General features: G+C 36.7%; 1 protein-coding gene across 1 annotated transcript in view; it reads right to left on the reverse strand.

The window, feature by feature from the left end:
• The window catches only part of CACNA1A (calcium voltage-gated channel subunit alpha1 A), a gene marked incomplete at its 3' end in the record, with an annotated part of 290392 nt that overhangs the window by 94656 nt on the left and 175608 nt on the right, over nucleotides 1-20128 (reverse strand). The window contains exons 25-31 of the mRNA XM_083351756.1: nucleotides 16235-16331; nucleotides 14888-15048; nucleotides 12139-12279; nucleotides 10352-10553; nucleotides 2910-3074; nucleotides 2459-2569; nucleotides 541-624 (exon numbers count right to left, since the gene is read on the reverse strand). Of these exons, the coding sequence (XP_083207882.1) occupies nucleotides 541-624; nucleotides 2459-2569; nucleotides 2910-3074; nucleotides 10352-10553; nucleotides 12139-12279; nucleotides 14888-15048; nucleotides 16235-16331 (961 nt within the window). The remainder of the gene's footprint in view (nucleotides 1-540; nucleotides 625-2458; nucleotides 2570-2909; nucleotides 3075-10351; nucleotides 10554-12138; nucleotides 12280-14887; nucleotides 15049-16234; nucleotides 16332-20128) is intronic.

The following is a 20128-nucleotide window of genomic DNA, read 5'->3' on the forward strand; positions in this document are numbered from 1 at the left end:
GCTCCTCGATATGTATATATATATATCTTTTGGAAAGTGCAAATTAAACCTAGCCCTAATCTGCTCTTTGATTTCAAAGTTGATGGTAAATTGGATACTAAAAGGACTTAACAATTAATAATAATCACATTAAAGAGTCAGATTAAGATTGGTATAAGAGGGAACATTGGCACTGAAACTGTCTCGTTTGAGCTCTTCTGATTTTCTGCCAAAATAAAGGCCTTCAATAAAATTAGTACTGCTAAAGTTCACAAATATTTTGACCTACTTACATATTAACCTTTTAGTGAAGAACTAAAAATGTGAAACTGATTGTTGACATCTTAAATTTGTTTGTGGAGGAGGGGAAAAACTATTAACCGGTGAATAAATAAGTCTTGTGAGATTATCCTTTATTACTCCTATTTGGATTTTCTGATTTCTCTCCTGTTATGATCTCAGTTTAATATGGTGAATGTCTTGTGTGTCAATTTTTATTTCCCACTCCTTGCAGAATGCCTCCCTCCCCCATAATGTCATGCTCACCAGTTTTGAACTTACCCCAAACTCTGTCACTAAGATGTCTGTGATGCTACCCAGAACTGTGACAAAATCAAAGATATTCCAGGCATCACGGAAATAATTCTATAAAGAAAGAACAAAACAAAGGACGAAAAGGAACAGCCACACAGCAGCGAACAGGTGACAACATTTAGTCACGACGGAAGCAACAATAACAAGAACAGAGAAATTCCCACTCTAGCTACCCTCTCCCCTAATAAGCTCTGAGTTATCTTTTTAGTATACTCCAATTCTTACTATTCAAATTACAAAGGAATTTTCATTAGCAAAGATTCTTCCCCCCCCCTTCTTCTGAAATTGGGGTAGTAGGGCATTCGTCACACACCTAGGTCAGTGCAAGCACATTCTCAGAAACTTATAATATCCACCTACTGGTCATAAATTTGAATGCAACATATGAGAGTTGGGAAATGCTTGCTTACAAGATGTACTGGGTGAGCACCTGAGGCAACCCAGTGAAGACAAGATACATATGCCTGTCTTGCAAGCAACCAGCAACTATATACAACTTTCCTTAACTCCACTACATTTATCTGTAGGACAGTCACATAAACATCTATAAAATAAATACAACACATATGAGCTTAATAATATGATTGCACCTGGGCAGCATTCTATTAATGAATTATAGTACTTACTCTAAAGAAAAAAAGCTAAAGTTTTCTAAAGTCTGACTAAATAATGGCAGAGCTGTTGACAAGTATAATTTAGCTCATGAGAAAAGCAAATAGAAAGATGTTAGGATGAGTAAGATCTTAAACCAAATATTTTTTACTGGGGAGAGTAACCTCAATAGAGATATAAAGCAGCAGTGAACAGTAGGAAAGCCATTTTCTAATCATCAAAAATGTAGTACTGTTAATTATCATTGCTTCAGATACTATTTATTTAGAAGCATCTCTTGTCTGAAGAGTTGGCAATCAAGAAGATAAAGAGTGGGGAAGGATTAAAGATTCAGAGTTATCACACATCAACCCTTATGCAGCAAGGAATACTTTGTGCACTGACAGTCTAAAGCATGTATTTTTCTTTGTTTAAAGGTAGGTTCGTCTTGTGGAGTCACATTTCCCTTATGCATTTCTCACATATTGATTGTAACAAATTATTCTTCTTATAAACATATGGTGGTTTTTATTATCCTTTTAAATGTCCACAGACACTAATTAAATTTTTGATTCACGATTTGTCTGGGTATATTTTTTTTCCAATTGAGAGCCAAGATCTTTACCATGGACTCAACATTGAAAACACGTATTGCTTTTTTTCGATTGTGCTTAAGTGGAAGGATCAACTCCTTCATCAAGAATAGGCTAACAAACAACTAATATTTGCAAAGAATGCTTTCAGTTTTCAGGTGACTATTATTTCTGAGGTGTAGTCTAGCAATCAGTAGGTAATAATTGTCTTTGAGATATGGAGCTACTTCTGACAAATCCTATATTACAGCTGATAATTTTAAATGTATTTTTATTTTAAATTAAAAGTGTTAATTGTAATTAAAAGTTTAAAAGCTAGAATATTAACTTGGATATACGAAATGTATATAATTAGTTCTACTACAGAAAGGGAAGCCAGTCCCTAGTCTGTTTTTCTATACTCCTAGTAAATTACAGGTTATTCCAATGACCTTCAGTGGCCAATTCCTGACGTTCTTGTAGCATTATATAAAAGACAATGCCTGAGAATTCTAAGAACCTATAGTGGGATATATGTTTTAAATAGTTACATAATAATAATAATAATAATAATAATAATAATAATAATAATAGTAGTAGTAGTAGTAGTAGTAGTAGTAGTAGTAGTAGTATGCATAATATATTTTTCCCTGTTCCTTATGGTAGAATGCTTCTTATATTTTGCAGTAGAATTTGTAAATTCTAACAAGAGCAATACTTACCAGCACTCCGAAGGCAATGATTTTCAGAATACATTCCAAGGAGAACAGGGCAGTGAAGACAATGTTGAACATCCTTAGTAAATTATCGTAAAGACTTGTTGCATTGTAGAACTATAGAAAAGGGGGTATGAGGGAGAGACAAGAGAGAAAGAAAGTACAATGATAAATTAAACTAGTGTGGTCTAAACAATGACCCAAAAGTCTAGGTCCAAAATAAGATTTCTACTATTAAGACTCAGGTTAGTCCATAGTTTAAGAATTAGTCAACAGGGCCAGTCAGCAGAAAGAGATCAATAGGGTAAGATTAACAGGAGCTCAAATAATTATATAGTAATATGTGTGCGTGGTCTGTATGTGTGCGTATACAGTATATATGATATATGGACAAGTCAAGACACATATGCTATACATTCAGTGTAGATAGTACCAATTCATAGCAATTTCTACTTACTTTCATCATTAAGACAATGGTGTTTAGGGCAATCATGGCCATAATGGTGTATTCAAAAGGAGGGGAAACCACAAACTGCCACATACGGTACTGAAAGCTCTGCTTGTTCTGAGGCATGTGTCGGGTTAGTGGCTTGGCGCTGATAGCAAAATCAATGCAAGCTCGCTGTGAAAAGAGGAAGAAAGAGCAGTCAGGAATCTACAATATTAGTTTCCTTCAAGCAAAAAAGATGCTAAGGAAAGACATTCCAGGATTTACGTTACACTGAAATCTTTGGGTGCAGCTACAAGTACATCGTCTAATCTTATTGCCAAATTGCGTGAGTGGTTTAGTTTGCCTCCCCTCACATTGTTGTCTTAAATGAATCGTTTATGAGCACGGCCTTTGGCAGACCTTCAAATGCACCATCCACTCTAGGCAAAAAAGGAAGTGCACATCCTTATATTAAATATGAGGGAGAAAGCTTAAATAATTCCTATCATAAAGGTAAAGGTGTTTTAGAGGATCTTAAAACAGTCCCTTTTTCAAGTACTATGTTGATAAGGTAAAAGGTAAAGTTTCCCCCGCACATGCGTGCTAGTCGTTTCCAACTCTAGGGGCCAGTGGTCATCTCCGTTTCAAAGCCGAAGAGCTAGCGCTTGTCCGAGGACGTCTCCGTGGTCATGTGGCTGGCATGACTAGACACCAAAGGCGCACGGAACGCTGTTACCTTCCCACCGTAGTGGTCCTATTTTTCTACTTGCATTTTTACGTGCTTTCGAACTGCTAGGTTGGCAGAAGCTGGGACGAGTAACAGGCACTCACTCTGTTATGCAGCACTCGGGATTTGACCTGTCAAACTGCCGACCTTCTGATCGACAAGCTCAGCGTCCTAACCCACTGAGCCACCGCGTTCCTACAATTCCTATCATAGTCAAATTTAACTCTAAATCAATTGTATTAAAGTCTGTTTGGAAAAAAAACTTGCCTTCTTGCTCCCCAGACCTAAGGAGGTATAATAATGCATTTCATCAAAATAGATAGCATTATGTACAAGTACTATAAGACTTTTCCTTATGACTGTATGAATGTGCTTTCCTTCAGTTTCTGAGACGACACACACTTTTTGCTACCATACTTTTTGCTGCCTTCATTGTTAAGCCTGGTTCTGCCTCAGCAGTGAAGCAGCAACAGGTGGCTATTCCCACAGTTTTAATGTAGAACAAATTAAGAAGAGAGATTGGTGGCTATCTTGGCAATAGGAGAAACAGTGGCAACACTTCCTCATTAAAGAGAGAGGCAAATTGCAAAAGATGGATAGACCTTTTGCCCAAACCTGATCCTAACTAGCTGGTCTGCAGACAAGGGAGCATACCTGCGTTAGTACCTTCCCTTGCATGTTAAGTTTATGATACCATCCACGTGGGGTAGTGCTGCCCAGTAAAGTATTTCATCCACAGGCAATATTGGAAACTTTATGGACAAAGCTCACTAACCTTTCCCTGCCATCCCTGCAAGTCCTGGGAGGCCTAGCAACATATATATGGAAGAGTGGGTGGCTCTTTAGACACCAATCCCATAGAACACTTCTGGGACCAGAGAATGGCACCTACAGTATTATTCTCCCTTAATTTTCTTAAAGGCTTTTTGACCCAGATCTGTGTTTAAAAGTAGCTTTCTCTACTTCTCCTGCTAGCTGGAGAAAAAAAAGTGCCAGTCCAAGTATGGGGAAAGTCATAAGGAGAAGGGGGGGGGGAGGTGATAGGCAAGACAGTGAGAGAACTTAAATTGTCCCCTTTTCATTTGTTACCCATTTTTCAGAACAGATGTTAAACAGAGATCTTGAGGTCTTGAGTGCATCAGATAGATTTAAAAATAGCACTCCTCTCTTCTCCTTCTAGCCCATTCACTCCTGCAACCTGAGCCAAAATGCCCATGGAGGGCAACACAGCATGATCAGAGGGTATGCACAAGGCAACAGGAACCTAAAATGGCCAACAGGAACCAGGCAGATCTCAATATCCCTAGTATCATGGAGGAATCATTTATCGTTTAGGAAGATTTGTGTCTGAATAGAAAAAAAAATCTCTAACCACCTGAATATCTTTCAGTAGCTTCTGTGTTGAGTTAGAAATGACAGAAATATAATGAGGTTATGATAGTTGTGCCATAGGCAGTGAACCTTAGACAGCTCTATATTACACCTGGGGACAATGAACCATTATGTCTATGGAGATTCTCAGTCATCCAAGTCATGGTTGTCCCAAAGGTGCTTTTTCAAAAGGCCACTAGACTTTGTTTTCCCCCCTTAAAAACATTTCAACTGAAGAAGTTTCTTGGATGAGAAGCAAAAAAGTTTTCAAGGAAAAAAACAAGAAGTCTAGTTGCCTTTTAAAACTTCACCTTAAGGGTGTTTGTTTGCATTATTTTTTGAGGACATAAATACCACAATGGACAGCAAGCAAGAGTAAATGGCAATTAGTTCTTAGAATGTATCGTCTTAACTGTAACTCACTACATAGTTGAGACCTAGGCAGCGATAATATATGTTATAGGTTGTAAAGGAGGCAGTAATTAGAAAGCCTGAATAAAAATAAATTTCAGGAAATCAGTTTGTAATAACAGTTAAAAAGATATAATCTGATAGCCTGGACTTCATGGGAACTTGTTCAAAAATACAAACCTGATTTTCAGTTCACAGAATAGAAGCACAGGAAACTTTGTGTCATGGGATGCAGGTCAAAAAGTGGGAGAGTTGTTTCCAGCAATGAAAGGGGCCTGAGGGATGCTTGTCTATAGCAAGAGTTACTGCCCTTGACTAGTAGAGCTGGTAGAGCTAATTAGCACCAATGAAGTACCTTGTCATAGACCATAGTCCTTGTCCCCATTTGCATGTAACTATGGCACAAACATGCCCTGGCACTATCTTTTGTTCTGTCCCCTCTCCCCTCATTTTGTTTTCCATCCATGAATGAGTCACATTTAAGTTGTCCTTAGCTATACTGTTATTATAACAGTGTTTTTCCTCTTGAACTGGCAGCACCCAAAGACAGTATCGGGGTTTTCTTTGCAAATACTATTAACAGGGATGGCACAGGCAGGGGTTTAATAAGGCAGATCTCTAATAAGTAGGGCTATTACGTAAAGTAATGTAGATATTATGAAACAACTCATGGAATTGCTGTGTATCAAATCAAAATCTAATTTACAATAAAATCAAGGTTCAAACTCTTATGCCCCTTTTCTCCTGCCCATACAGTGGACAGGCTTGAGGATTCTCTCTTTTGAGCATAAACATGGTTTCCTGTCATTTTTCTTGTTATGAAAATAGACTTGTCTAGTTCTAGATTATTTGGCTCTCACCTATCCAGAACTAGTTTTCATGCTACCTCACCTTTCAAGTTCTCCTTTCCCCACCCCGTTCTTGAAAGAGCTTGGTGCTTCTCCCCTCCTTTCTCCAGCATGAGTGACCCAGGAAGGATCCAGGACTTTTCCACTGCTTCACTGAGTGAAGCTGAAGAATCCCTCCCCACCCACCCAAAAAGCTGGAGGATAAGGAATTTGTTTCCTTCTCTCTCTGAGGAAACTTGAAGGACACTATAGGCAGACAGAAGAATCCAACATTGTAACCTCCTGTTTTGGCAGTTTCCTGTTTTTCAGAAATCATCCCCCCCCTCAAGAAGGAGATGAGGAGGCGTCCAAAATATCTGACAAGCAACAGGTGAAGGGGAAGTAATTCCTGGGTCATGTATCTTAACTTCAGTAGAACTTCCCAGTCCAGAATTTGTTGTCCCAGAGATAAGAAGGGGGAAAGTATGAATCCCATTCTGAGGACTGGAGACAGGTAGGACAGGAATGGCTAACTCTTTTGCAAATTTCCCTATTATTCTCATCCATAAATCTGCTGGTGGATGCAGATGCAGTTCAGGTTCTCTCTTGGCAAAAACTCTTTCCCTTGTTCCTCAAACCTGCTCCCTCCTCCTCAGAGTTCAAGTTGATAGGTGCTGTAACCAGACTGCAAGAGAAAGATGAATTTAGATGCAAACTCCAGCATCAATGGGTGATGGTGTTCAGCAGTTTGTAGTAGGAAGCCCTGGCAAAATATAGCGGTTCTTGAAGGAGTTGGTGTACTGCCTGAAGTTCTTGTAGGAGGTACATGACCGCAGGCTGGGAGAAAGTGAGTTATATGAGTAACAGATCTACAGAGAATCCTTGAAACAAAGAAATGTAAACAGAAGAACAAACCAAGTTGTGAACTCAGCCACAGGCAAGAGTGTAGATAAACTGTTTTGCTTGTAGCTTACATATAACAATGATGGCATTGCTCTAAGGTGGCATTTGTCCTCTGTGTCTCATAAGTGGATTGTAAGTGATGCACTGAAGAAAAAAAATAATTTTAATATCTAATATTGGAAAATAGACTGTGAACAGAATACTTCTGTTAAAAATGAGAAGACTAGGAAACCTTCAATGCCAGAATATGTAGTAGAGAATCAGTCTCTTAAGGCTTGCCAGGAGATGGAATGAACCATCTTGGAAAACACTGATGACTTGTTCATGCCCTATAGGTGGTTAATTAGTTGCATAATCCATGGAAACTGTGACTCGAGGCTCCTTTGCAATGCAACAGGCCAGCTAGTTTCTAGATAAAGTCCAGACATGGCAACAGCTGAGACGAGAAGATCCATAGACATCTACTTGGACAAGAAAAATACTGGAGCAGAAAGTGTGTGGTCCTTAAGTAGTCCAAAATCTCTAATGACTAAGTTGTAAAATCTTTTCAAGGAAGCAAGAATGTATAATCAGCCATTGTGATGCAATTGTCCCCATTCCCAAGAAAAGGAAAGGTGAATTGGAGGTCTCCCCGAAGATTATGTACCCAAGCCCATACATGTGGTACCTGTCACTTTGTGAATTTGTCTGGTGAAATGAAGAGTATGCCATTAGCTCTCAGAGACTCAGACTGAGGCTACTATTGAAAGTGGGAATGCAAAATGTTCCGATTGGAGAACAGAACTGTGAGATGGGTGACAAGTGGAATAAACTATTCAGACTTGTGTGAAAAAGTATCATCAGCCTGTGATATGAAAATTAAATTGGGAGAATTGTGCCCACCTGAGTGTGTGAAATAGACTGTAGATACTCCAGGATCTTGTGGTCTGTTTGATGTGAAGCTTCTTACAAGAGGTGTGCCAGTGTTGAAAAGCATCTCTGATCACTAAGTATTCCTTGTTCAAAACATCACAGTTCCTTTCTGGCTTCAGTAGCTGTCTAGAATAAAGGGTGCAAGGCAAAAGTCTTTGTTCACAATCCTCAGATGTCTGGAGAATGATTGTCCTTAAATAATAAATCAGAAGCACCTGTTTGAACAACAAAGGAGCATGATGGCAGAGGATAGGACAGGGAGGCAAAAGTCTGTTTGAATGAGGAACAGGCAGGCTGAGCATCAAGATCCCACTTGAAACTAGGCACGGTGCTTGAAAATGCCATTTTAAGCAAGATGGGTCAAAGTTTTTATATATGCTGCAGAATCAAGGATAATCAAGGTAATAAAATTTAAGAATCTTCAAAATTGCTGCATCTCCTTGACATGATGGGTGTATACACACACAAGGAGAGAACTGAATCCATTTGGATGACATCCATTGTGATTCCCCAGAAAAGATGTGGTACTGCCGATGATCCAAGAGAAACAGGTCAGAGATATATTTCTCTATTTTAGCATACACTGCGTAGATAGAACTGGCCAAGTACAGTTTTCAGAATAAGTTAACAGATCACCAAATAAACTTTAATATAACACTCCAGTATCTCATGATAAATGTGGAATTTATAAACTTATTGATGGGCATTAACTGAACTATATGTCTATTTAAATTTTTCATATTGCATGGCAAAGGAAGATAAACAAATGTAGAACTTGGGATATGTTGCCTATTTAGAAAAGATGGGGGAGAGAAACTCCCAGTAAAAGTACTTTTAATGATTCAGTTCCTTCATTATTTCAATCTAATTTTTTAAACTGTATTCAGCTCAGCTTACAATAGAATGGGATATAGAAAGAAAGGCACAGGAAAAAGCCTAGATTCAATGGAGAAAGTCCTACAGCCAGGAATACCCCATTCCTATTACACCACAGTGACCGACCGGTGGATGTTTTTCCTGTTGGTTGAGAGGGGGGGGAGCAAAGATATGGGAATTTATGTCTTTGCTAATCAAGTGTTACTTAGACATGATTAGAACAGCATCATTTAGCAGTAAATCACAAAGGAGACAAAAGGAGGCAGAAAATTTTATGCTGGTATGGTTTTCGGCTGACTCAGAGAATGATGGGTAGCATCAATTCAGTCTTGGGGAAAGGCTGTGGCCCTTGGATTAGTTTGTGACTTTGTGACTTCAAACTTTGCAAGACTGATTTATTCTTCTTCTGCTAGCCTGTGGGAAAGGAGGGAAAGAGGGAAATGGTAGGAGAAAGATAATTGAGAGAAGAAGGGGAGCAGGCTTGCCCAATAACAGATTAACATAAGAGAATGTGACCCTTAAGAGATAAAAATCCATTTTTTTATTTTAATTTCCCTCAGAGGCAGATATGGGGAGGGGGAGAGGCAGGGGGGGAGGGGGAGAGAAAGAGCAATCCCATCTGCTAATACAGTACCCTTGAGAGAATGTAGCTTTTAATAGAAAAAAGGTCCTGCTGTTTGGATTTTAAGCCATTTTCCCATGAGCAGCTAGTTAATGGAGGTTATGACTATTTGTAAAGAAATAAAGCAAAGAGGATTATTAGTGTATCATAGAATAAGGACGAGATTCCTTTTTCTTTTGTAAGAACAGCCTAATGCAAGAAGTGGAGCAGCAATAATCTCAAATCTACACAATCTAAAATGCCAATAGTAGATGATACTAATATACTTACATGAAGTTGACAGACAATACATATTGATCAAAATAATATTATTTAGGTCAGCTTTTCTCCACAATTAGCCATATTTGCTAATAATGGGAATTGTATTTTTGTACAGCTAGAAGGTAACAGATACCCACAGCTGTCTTATAAAATGTGATATTCTTCTCTATAAATAAACCTTGTTCCTTTCTTTTATTGTTATTTTATATATTCTATAGATCTATAGTATATGATTTTTTGTTCTTACATATTCTAAGTATTTTAATTTTCCAACTTTATCATGATGAATACATGATGCAGCATCTTGTTAGTTTACTATAAGAATCTGCCTTTGCAGTCTTTTTGGTGTCAGGCTTCCTTTGCTACCAATCACAGACTCAGTAAAATCAGATTTCACTTCCTCCTGACACTTTGCAAAATATTTTTGTACCAAGCTGAACTCTTTGAACTGCTAAAGATTTGAGAGAGAACCAGAGAAGTGAATATTTATTTATTTTTTTAAATAATATTCTCACTGTCAAAACAACATTTTCATTTGATTTTCCAATGTATGCCATACCTCATTCTTCTCCAGACTGTATTCCTCCATCATCTTGTCCCCTTGCTCTTGGAAAGTGATGATGATTAAGGCCACAAAAATGTTGACAAAAAAAAATGGGAAGACCACAAAGTAAACCACATAGAAGATGGACATCTCCATGCGATAACCGGGGCTGGGCCCCTGATTCTCATATGTAGCATCCACTGAGTGCTTAAGAACACTGCAAAAAAGGTAGTTTTTTATTTTATATAAATTGTTTATATATTATGTTATTGTATCTGGTATTTCATTATATTTGTTGTAAACTGCATAGAGTCCAGTTAGATTGAGGTAGTATATAAACAAATGAAAAAAATGTAATTTTATTAATATAATACTAATTCTAGTATTATAATATTATATTATAATATTATTACATTACATTACATTATATTATAATTTTATTATTATATATAGGCTTAAATCAGATTGAATAATACAATGCACGTTAATACAACAGGTATCTTTTTCTTGCAACTAATAAACCATTTGATATCTTTAAAAGTGTACTTGGGGAGTAGAAGGATCCTATTACTAACATGGAAGTCTTTCCAACACAATAATCTCCAGATGTCTTGAACTTCATTTCCTGCAATCCTCAGCAGACATGATAAAATTAGACAGTTGGAGAGTAGCCTTAAAACTCCATTCAGTTTTATAGTAAAATATGTCAGAACTGAATAGTTATTGATTACAAAATGGAAATATTATTTCTGGTTCAGTTTTACTTGTGATTTTTTTCCTTCACTATCCCAAGGTTTATATTTAAGGCCCAGCATAATAATTAAAGTGCTAATAATAATGAAAACTGAAATTTTAATCAACACTCTTACATGGTAGGCATAGGTAAAGATAAAGGTTCCCCCGCACATATGTGCTAGTCGTTTCGAACTCTAGGGGCCGGTGCTCATCTCCGTTTCAAAGCCGAAGAGCCAGCACTTGTCCGAGAACGTCTCCGTGGTCATGTGGCCGGCATGACTAGATGCCAAAGGCGCACGGAACACTGTTACCTTCCCACTGTAGTGGTCCCTATTTTTCTACTTGCATTTTTACGTGCTTTCAAACTGCTAGGTTGGCAGAAGCTGGGATGAGTAACAGGCGCTCACTCTGTTACGCGGCACTCGGGATTTGACCCGCCAAACTGCCGACCATCTGACTGACAAGCTCAGTGTCCTAACCCACTGAGCCACTGCGTCCCTATGGTAGGCATAAAGGAGCTTAATAAAATTTCTCATGCCAGTCTCTGATTTTGAGGTGCTGGTACTTCTGAAATTCCAACCTATATTGCTTTATATTGTTAATTATATAAAGAAATCCACTTTTCGTTGTAACCACTTTCATAATAACAATCTCAGATTTGTTTGACTAGAATAGTACACTATAAAACAAAAATATATCCATTTCTCTATATATTGCAAAATGTTGTTTGATAGTCTATAAATTTTGGAGGTTAATCCAATGTCAGAATATGTGGGTTTTTTGTTATCTGCCCCACGTACTTTGTTTTTTCATGTTGGTTGATCAAGTTTTTAATATGCTGTGCCATTGTAAATAAATAATCTATTCAACTGAGGTGGTATTTTCATATGATAAGAATAAACATATTAGAAAAGCTTAGACAAAAGTAGCATAATGACCTCATCTGCATAATTTATGTAATTCAGATCAAGGATTAGTTTAGTCCAACATTCTTATTTAATGATAACCAGTTAGATGCTATGGGTCCCTATCATTTGAGAACATCCTTATTTTCATCAATAACTTACTCTGGCCAACCTTCTCCTGTAGACACAGTGAAAAGGGTAAGCAGTGCCCATAGCACATTGTCATAATGGAAATCATATTTTCTCCACTCTCGTCTCTCAGCCTTCACTTCATTGTTCTTCTCATAGACTAAATATTCGCCTCTAAGGAAGATCAACAAAAGTATTCAGAAACGTTTACACAATGGAGTATAGCAATTCAATAAGAATCTTCTAAGATGTAAATGGTCTCTTTGACAGCATTAACATTCAAATGAGAATGAGAAAAGAGATGTTTATTATTTATTCAGGTTTCAAGATTGACTGAAAGGTTAATCAAGCAAACTTTACTACTATGAAGCTATTAATCTGATGTTAGTCTCCTCAAATAAACAGATAATTATGAGAAGTTAATTTATAAACAAAGTTTATTAAAATGTTGATACTATAATATTTAACTGGGGATAAAGCCAAATAAATTCATTAGGATAATTTTCAATACAATAATTTTGCATTATTTTGAGTTGCTCCATATATTTCCCCCAAATAAATTTGCCAACTTGCAAACAATGTTAAGAGACCAATTCTTTAGCAATTTGAAGAATCTAAAATTTTTTCAGTGCTGAAAATGTAGACTGAATTGTTTTAAGATGTTTTTCCCATACAAAATTCTGAAAAACCAGCTAAACACGTCTGCAGTATCTTTGCCTAATCTTAGATTTTCAATAGTAGCATGTTTTCAGTAAAGCAAAATAAATTGATTCCATCTCAGATAAGTGTATGACTCAGGACTTTATGATTGCCATGACAACAATAGGTTTATTATCCCTCTATAAAGGTGATGGATCAGTTAAAATGACGAGCAGCGATGGATTCTTAGGGGATTTGGGCATGCCTTATGTGTGGTCATAGCCAAAATAATTTGAACAGCAAAGGGGTTGATTTGTGTCCTTGGCTTAAAAACTCCCAAATAGTTATCTCGTAAACAGAGCTTGTTTGGCTCCCTGATAGACTGGTTTTGGGAACAGAAACAGATGGAATGGCACCTTGAACACAAATGGAGAAAAAACCCAGGTCAAAATGAATCAACACAAGTGAGAATGCCTCATATATTATTCTCTGGTAGCTATGATGATAAAGAAACAATCCCTATCTCAGTTATGTCTTTGAAGCTCTAGAACAGGGGTGTCAAACTGGCAGCCCATGGGCTGGATGTGTCACACACAGGCCATGCCCACCTCAGCTCCACAAAGGCAAAAAACGTCACAATACGTCACGTGATGTGATCGAGTTTGACATCTGTGCTCAAGAATCTAGAGGAATGTTTCAACTTGCTTTGAGTTATTCTCTAATTGCATCCATAAATTAAGGGATCCTTCTAGTCCATTGTTACCTATTTCCTCAGGTGTTTTAAGACAAATTGATTCAATTCAATAAATGAACCTATTGAGAACATCTTTACTGATAGTTTAGTAGCAAAGGTCCAGGAATATTGACTGAGAAAGAAAGGAAACTAAACTATCTAAATTGCAGTAAATGATTTAAGTTCTGCATGTCTGTAAGAGAGACTGAACCAAGTCATATTGGAAAAGGAGTGTCAAGGCAGATTATCCTTTATATAACATAACCAGAGGGATATTAAATCTGGAGTGAGGTAAGAAGAGCTGTGTACTGATTTAAAAATGAACATAGTTGTTTTCCTTCCTTTTTAATACAGTTCATTACCCATTAATGAATCTATCACAGAATTAAGAAATTCTAGAATTTTATCTATGCTTTCCATAGCCTCTCTTGGGGAGTGGACTAACACTTGACCTCTTTTAAATATGTTTCAGCTCCTTAATCATCTCTTTTTACTAGCATTTGCAGTTCTGTTCAGAAATGGAGTTTTATCTCCACACACCTGTAATAAATCATCATGACTTCAAGAGAATAGAAATCTGTAACCTGCAAATATTTCCTTTTATTCACTGTTTCTTTAAGGTTATGTACTTTTACTACAGAAATATTGGCTACTTCAATTTACAATATAGTTTACTGCTACCAACTCCATGTAGTAAAGTTTTTCTGTGAACCTTTAAAATCATAAAAATCATACATTTAAAATGACACCATGATAACCACCAGATCAGAAATAATCATTAAAGAAAAAAAGGCCAGATTTATCAGAGCACCAACTCCTCACATTGTTTTAAACTGTATCCATCAACTTAAAATGGATAGCATAATAGAGATAAATGTAAAAATAGAATACTTTACTGAATTAGATTATAACTTCAGGAAATTATTTTGATATAGGCAAGCTATAAAATCTTTGTTATTAATGTAAAAATACGCTAATCAGGACATAACTCAATAACTCAAGGCGATGGACATAACTAATACTTCTTCTTCTTCCTACTTTCCCCACAACAGGTGAGCAGGGCTGAGAGAGAGTGCGTGGTCCGAAGTTACCCAGCAGATTTTCATGCCTAAGGCGGGACTAGAACTCATTGTGTCTTGATTTCTAGCTGTTCTTTATTTTGTTTTAATGAGCAGTTAGAAATCCAGAGACACATCTGCAAGATGAGCAGCTATACAAATTAATTAAATATATATCAGAAAATAATGCATTGGAAGCCACTGGCTTTCCCTGAATACATTGGCAATGTGACACAGGGAATTATAAAGGTTATAGCTTTATGAGTCATAGAGCTTCTTATAAGTTACAGGATTGGCCATATAGAAGAAAAGCATTGAATTAAAAAAAACTGAATGAGAGGAGGCTATGTACCTGCAGTCCTTTTCAAACTCCTTGGATTCATCCGTGCAGTAGAAGAACCTGCCCTTAAAGAGCTGGACAGCAACCACAGCGAAGATGAACATGAAGAGCATGTATACAATGAGAATATTGAGGACATTTTTGAGTGAATTCACCACACAGTCAAAGACAGCCTGTGAAAAACAGATACTCTGGTAAGATTTGACTAGGTTATGTTTATTTGTATCTTAATCTGTAAAGCTGTCCCTCCTGCTTAAGAAGTATGTTTGTATGAGAGAGAAATGCCATCATATAGACGATCAAATAAAACTAAGGTAACATGCAACCCTAAACTACCAGTACTGAAAAGTAAATGAAAATACCTTAAAAGTAGGCAACAGTACATATTCTTAACATAGAAGTTTCAAACTTATTAAAAATCTAAAATGTATTTAAAAGCCATACTAACACAGTGAAAACGTCCACTGATTTCCACAATATATTGTGCAATTCTGCTGTCACCGCCAATGAGATTACCCATTTAAGCTCACTTAACAAAAGGGACAGTGCACAGTTTCTGATACCTGTCACAAAAACCTAGAAAATTAATATTGAAACTGTTCTTCACATAAATTGGTCCTAAGGAGGACAACTTTTTTTAAAAAATATCTTCACTGCTACCCCAAATATCTTCCAGGCTTGCATAGATTTAGAGTTCCTAAACCAGAGTAATAATTTGTCTTTCTAAAAAAGAAACTACTTTTCAGCTGTATCCAGTTTACGAGTCACCGCATCTGTTGCAGCCAAACCAATAGTCTTATGGCATGATAATAATTTTTTTAAAAGTTAACTTTAGTGGGCAGGTAAACACATCTATGGATGTGGAGGAAATATTTCTTTTTTAAAAAAATGTAGAATCAGAGAGATGTGAAAATAAGAATGTAGTGACCTTACCAATTAAATTACAGTTAGGAAAATATCACATCGATACCATGGTAATTCATAAAAAAGCATTTCCTAAACTAGAGACCATTAGGTGCATGAAGATTAAAAGTGAGCAGATTTCAATTATCCAAAACACAAGAATACAAGGAAAATTAAGTTCAATTATAATATCTCTCCTTTAGATGATACTGTGCATCAAATAAGTATGTGAAAGCTAATGAAGGAACCTAATGTTCATGCCTTTTCATGAAAGAGCATGAAGCCTGACTTCAGCCTTCTTGCTCTATCTTTTCTTCAAATTACTATGGAATATGTATGTGTGTGTGTGTGTTTATATATATAATATATACACACACTCTCACACACCATTAAATCAAAGATTCCAGGGTGAGGGGGGTTTTTTGCTTGCTTTTTACACTTCTATCCCAAACATACCTTGAGCTTTGGCAACCGCTTGATAGTTTTGAGGGGTCTGAGGACACGAAGGACACGTAAGGATTTAATGGTGTTGATGTCTTTCCCTTTACTGCCTCTGCAGGGACATGTTGGATGGGGAAAGAAAGCAGGAAAAAAAATGAAGCTGGATCTCCACAATAATCCTAACAGAGTGTTTCCAAATATAGAGATACAATCTATTTTATAACCAGGATGCCAATAACACTGTATAAATGCTACCCGTTTTTGGTCATCCACACACCTTTTGTCAATGTTTTCATAAATAAAATGTTGCCCTAGAAACTGTTTGATTTACCAGTTATATCACATGTCTGTTTCAAACATCAATTTATTCCCTCCATTCATCTAGTATGCTTTTGATTTCATCTATTTCTTTATCTATTAGAGTGCTCTTTCAATATCTCTCCATTAAACTGTTTTACAATCACCCCTTTAAGAGCTGCTTTAACCTGCAGGTATCTAAGGATTTAATAACCCTGTGAGAATTAAAGTAAGTATGGAAATACTTTGAAGTTTTGTCTAATTGTGAGTTCTCACAGAAGATTTTGGCTTTAACAAAAGGTCTCCAGCTCCTGCAGACTTCATTAATATACAGTATCTGTGCAGTTTCCTCAGTAACAGCTGGAAAAAAATTGTCACTGTCGTCTTTCATTCTTCCAGGATGTTTCCTCCTGATTTTCCAGCCTGCCATAGAATTCCCTGGTAGTCTTCCAGCTAAGTACAAACCAGGGCTGAATCCAGAGTAAGTCATCCAGGTGCCTGATACAACCTAATAAGGATTTTGCTTTAAAGCTTTTTTTTAGTTGTCTGACATGTGGTCTACATCCTACTAGGTGTAATTGCACTGGGATATAAAAAGTAATGAGCCTCTGTTTTGGGTATTCATTAATAGTAGTTGATAAACAGGCTTAAAAAATTCCATTTCTACCAAATTCCCAAGTTTCCCCAAGATTCACAAATCTTGCAAATGTGATGATTCGTAGTCTATCTTTCTATGCTGCATTGCATTACCTTCTGTGCCGGTAGGTTCACTTCACAGTCTCACCATGATTTGAAATATATACATAAACAAATACACACAACTTAGATCACAGCCTCATTTTTATGCCACATTTTTTTTAAAAAGTGTTATTTTCAGTTGGTTGTGTATCTGAGCGTACTGGCACATCAAAACAAAAAAGATTCCTTTTGCATTTTATTGTGGATTTTCTGACAGATTAAGCATAAAGAATGAGAAGAAGTTGCACTTTGGCAACATTTGAAAATATTTGGTAGTATTTCTGCAGAGAAATCTATACCTCATGGTAAAAGAATATTCTGCTCCTTGCAGGGACATATTATAGGGCTTAGGGGTCCAGTTTTGCAGATACCTTACACAAAATTACCATGAAACAGCAGTATAAATCTTATTTTCAGATGTGTTACACAAAGAGAAAAGGCAACTACTGTATATGCTTAAAGCTTTTTACTGTATATGCTTAAAGCTTTTTTTTGGTCCTCTATCACGTTAAAAATGCTCAGAGGGGAAATATGGCAGAAATTATTGTTTTCTGGGTCAAAATTTGGTTGCATATGAAAATGAATATATACCTAACCTATTTTGCTGCATGTCCAGAAAAGCCTTTGCATTGGAGAGAATTCAGAGTTCATTCTGCAGTGCTCTGGTTTTTAGATGACTGCAGTATTTTGCTTTTTTTTTAAACAACTGATACTTTAAGTCCCATTTAGGAAAAGTATTTGGGTCAGTGGAGAGGGTGTGCTAGAAGTAAGCAATTGTGCAAACTTACTGACTCTCCAATTATCTTTGTGGTGGCTAGTTTTAGTCTCAAACAAAACTAAGCAAACTTCCCAGTCAATAATACACTTATGATATATAAAATGCTTGCCAAAGAGTTAACCGTCCCTCCTGATGTCTGTGAGTGAACTACTACAGGCTTATGAAGACAGGCCCACTTAAGGCACTGGCACTCTGGGCTGCTTCAGTATGGATCTTCTCACCACCCACGCAGGAAGCTAAATGCAGGCCAAAAAGGTGGACAGTGCCCCCCTTACCTTGCCAACCTCAATCATGTCAGCATATATTTTGAATTTCCTCTCTCAAGCTGGAGGAGACAAGATGTGCAGAGAAAAATGAAATTCTCCCAATTTCCTCAGCAGCTCCTGTGGTGATTGCAACCGTGGCCATTGCCGAACCAAGCCAGTCATACCAGGCGAGGTGCTATTGGCAGACAAATATGAGGAAACCTGACTGGGGCTGGGTTGACTGTGTTGTGCAAATGGCCCTTGCAAAGCCTTCTCTACTGGGCTGAACTATAGTAGGAAATTCCATCAAGCTCATCTGAGCAAGCTTGCATGCCGATACGTTTCACACATAAAATACATGGACCCAAGGAATAAAAGACAAAAAGCACAAACTATTTAGATTCAGTCTAATTGCTTCGATTCCCCCCAGCGTCAATTTTACTCCAAGGTTGGGGAAACTAGTCTTTTTTTAAACAGCCTGTAAGCTCAGTAAATTAACTACATCTTCCAAAGAAAGCTTCTGAAAAACTAGCAAAAATTGGCTGAAGAATGACAAATAAATTTATCAATTGCTCATTACTACAGTATAGAAAAACACATGCAAAAGATATAAACCAAGAATAGTTTTATGGAGATATTTGGCTCATTTTCGTACATTTTAAACATGAGCCCTGAGAAGCTTCAGGCTAATTAGTTGCTTTCTCACTCAAATGTCACTTTAGACCCCAGCTTTCAACAAATTGTACTTGAATCACTTTGGATGGCCAGGTTATTTTTTGTATTTCCCTATAAACAGAATGCCTTTATAGAACTTTTTCAAATGCTCCTAAAGTCCCTCAGTTCTGACTCCCTTGTAGGCATAATGGCTTTGGTAGACATCACAATATTTCAAAGCCATCTAAACACTGATGCTTAAAGACATCAGATGTTTATTTAAAGGACACTGTCATTCTTTCCAAAATCCAATAGGTTGGCAAGTGTTCAAGAATCTGGTTTTTATATGTAATAGAGCAGCTTTTAAAACTTCAATAGAATGAAGATACATTTAAAGCCTGCAAGTCAGTTTTTCTACTACTGGACTGACTTGAGAAATAAAAATAACTACATTATAGATATAAATTAAGAAAATCTATGTGGTTATGAAGCTTTGTGCCTGGGCCTGCCAAAAGCTTTATTTGGTAACCATATATATATATATTTATTTTGTGTTATTTTAATTATTTTTATATTTTAATGATATATGCTGCTCAGAGACACTGGTTGAGAGGGGTGGCTATAGAAATCAAATACATAAATAAAATGTCCAAGCAATATAACCATATAGGTAGCCATCATTACTGTAACTGCTTCTTTGATGCTTTATCTAGCTTACATTGTTGAATAGTGATGATGATGATGATGACAGTGATGAAGATTTTACATTTATGTCAACGCCTAAGAGCAGTCTGGTAATACAAAGTATCTGATTCTCAAAAAATATTTTTAGCATGGTCAGATGGTTTTTGACATTTGATTAAACATATATTTACTCTCAGCATCAGTGCCACTGTGGCCACCTTTTGAAGAACTTCTGTTTGTAATGCTTCTATAGGAGAGAGACAAATAACTGGTTCTACATAGTGACATCATAATGTATTGAGGATTTTTATATTGATTCTAATTAATGAATCATACTGTAAGAGTATTGTGATGTCTAGCAGTAACATGTTTCTTTTAGCAGCCATGCAAAATATCTTCTTCTCCCGCATAAATATTTAGTGGGTATTAAAAATAAGTATTCAGAACAGAGAATGAAATATCTGATCGCAGAACAAAGGACTACCTCTGCCACAATTCTTAGCAATCTGGACT

The sequence above is a fragment of the Vipera ursinii genome, assembly GCF_947247035.1.
Source record: "Vipera ursinii genome assembly, chromosome: 2".
NCBI lineage: Eukaryota > Metazoa > Chordata > Lepidosauria > Squamata > Viperidae > Vipera > Vipera ursinii.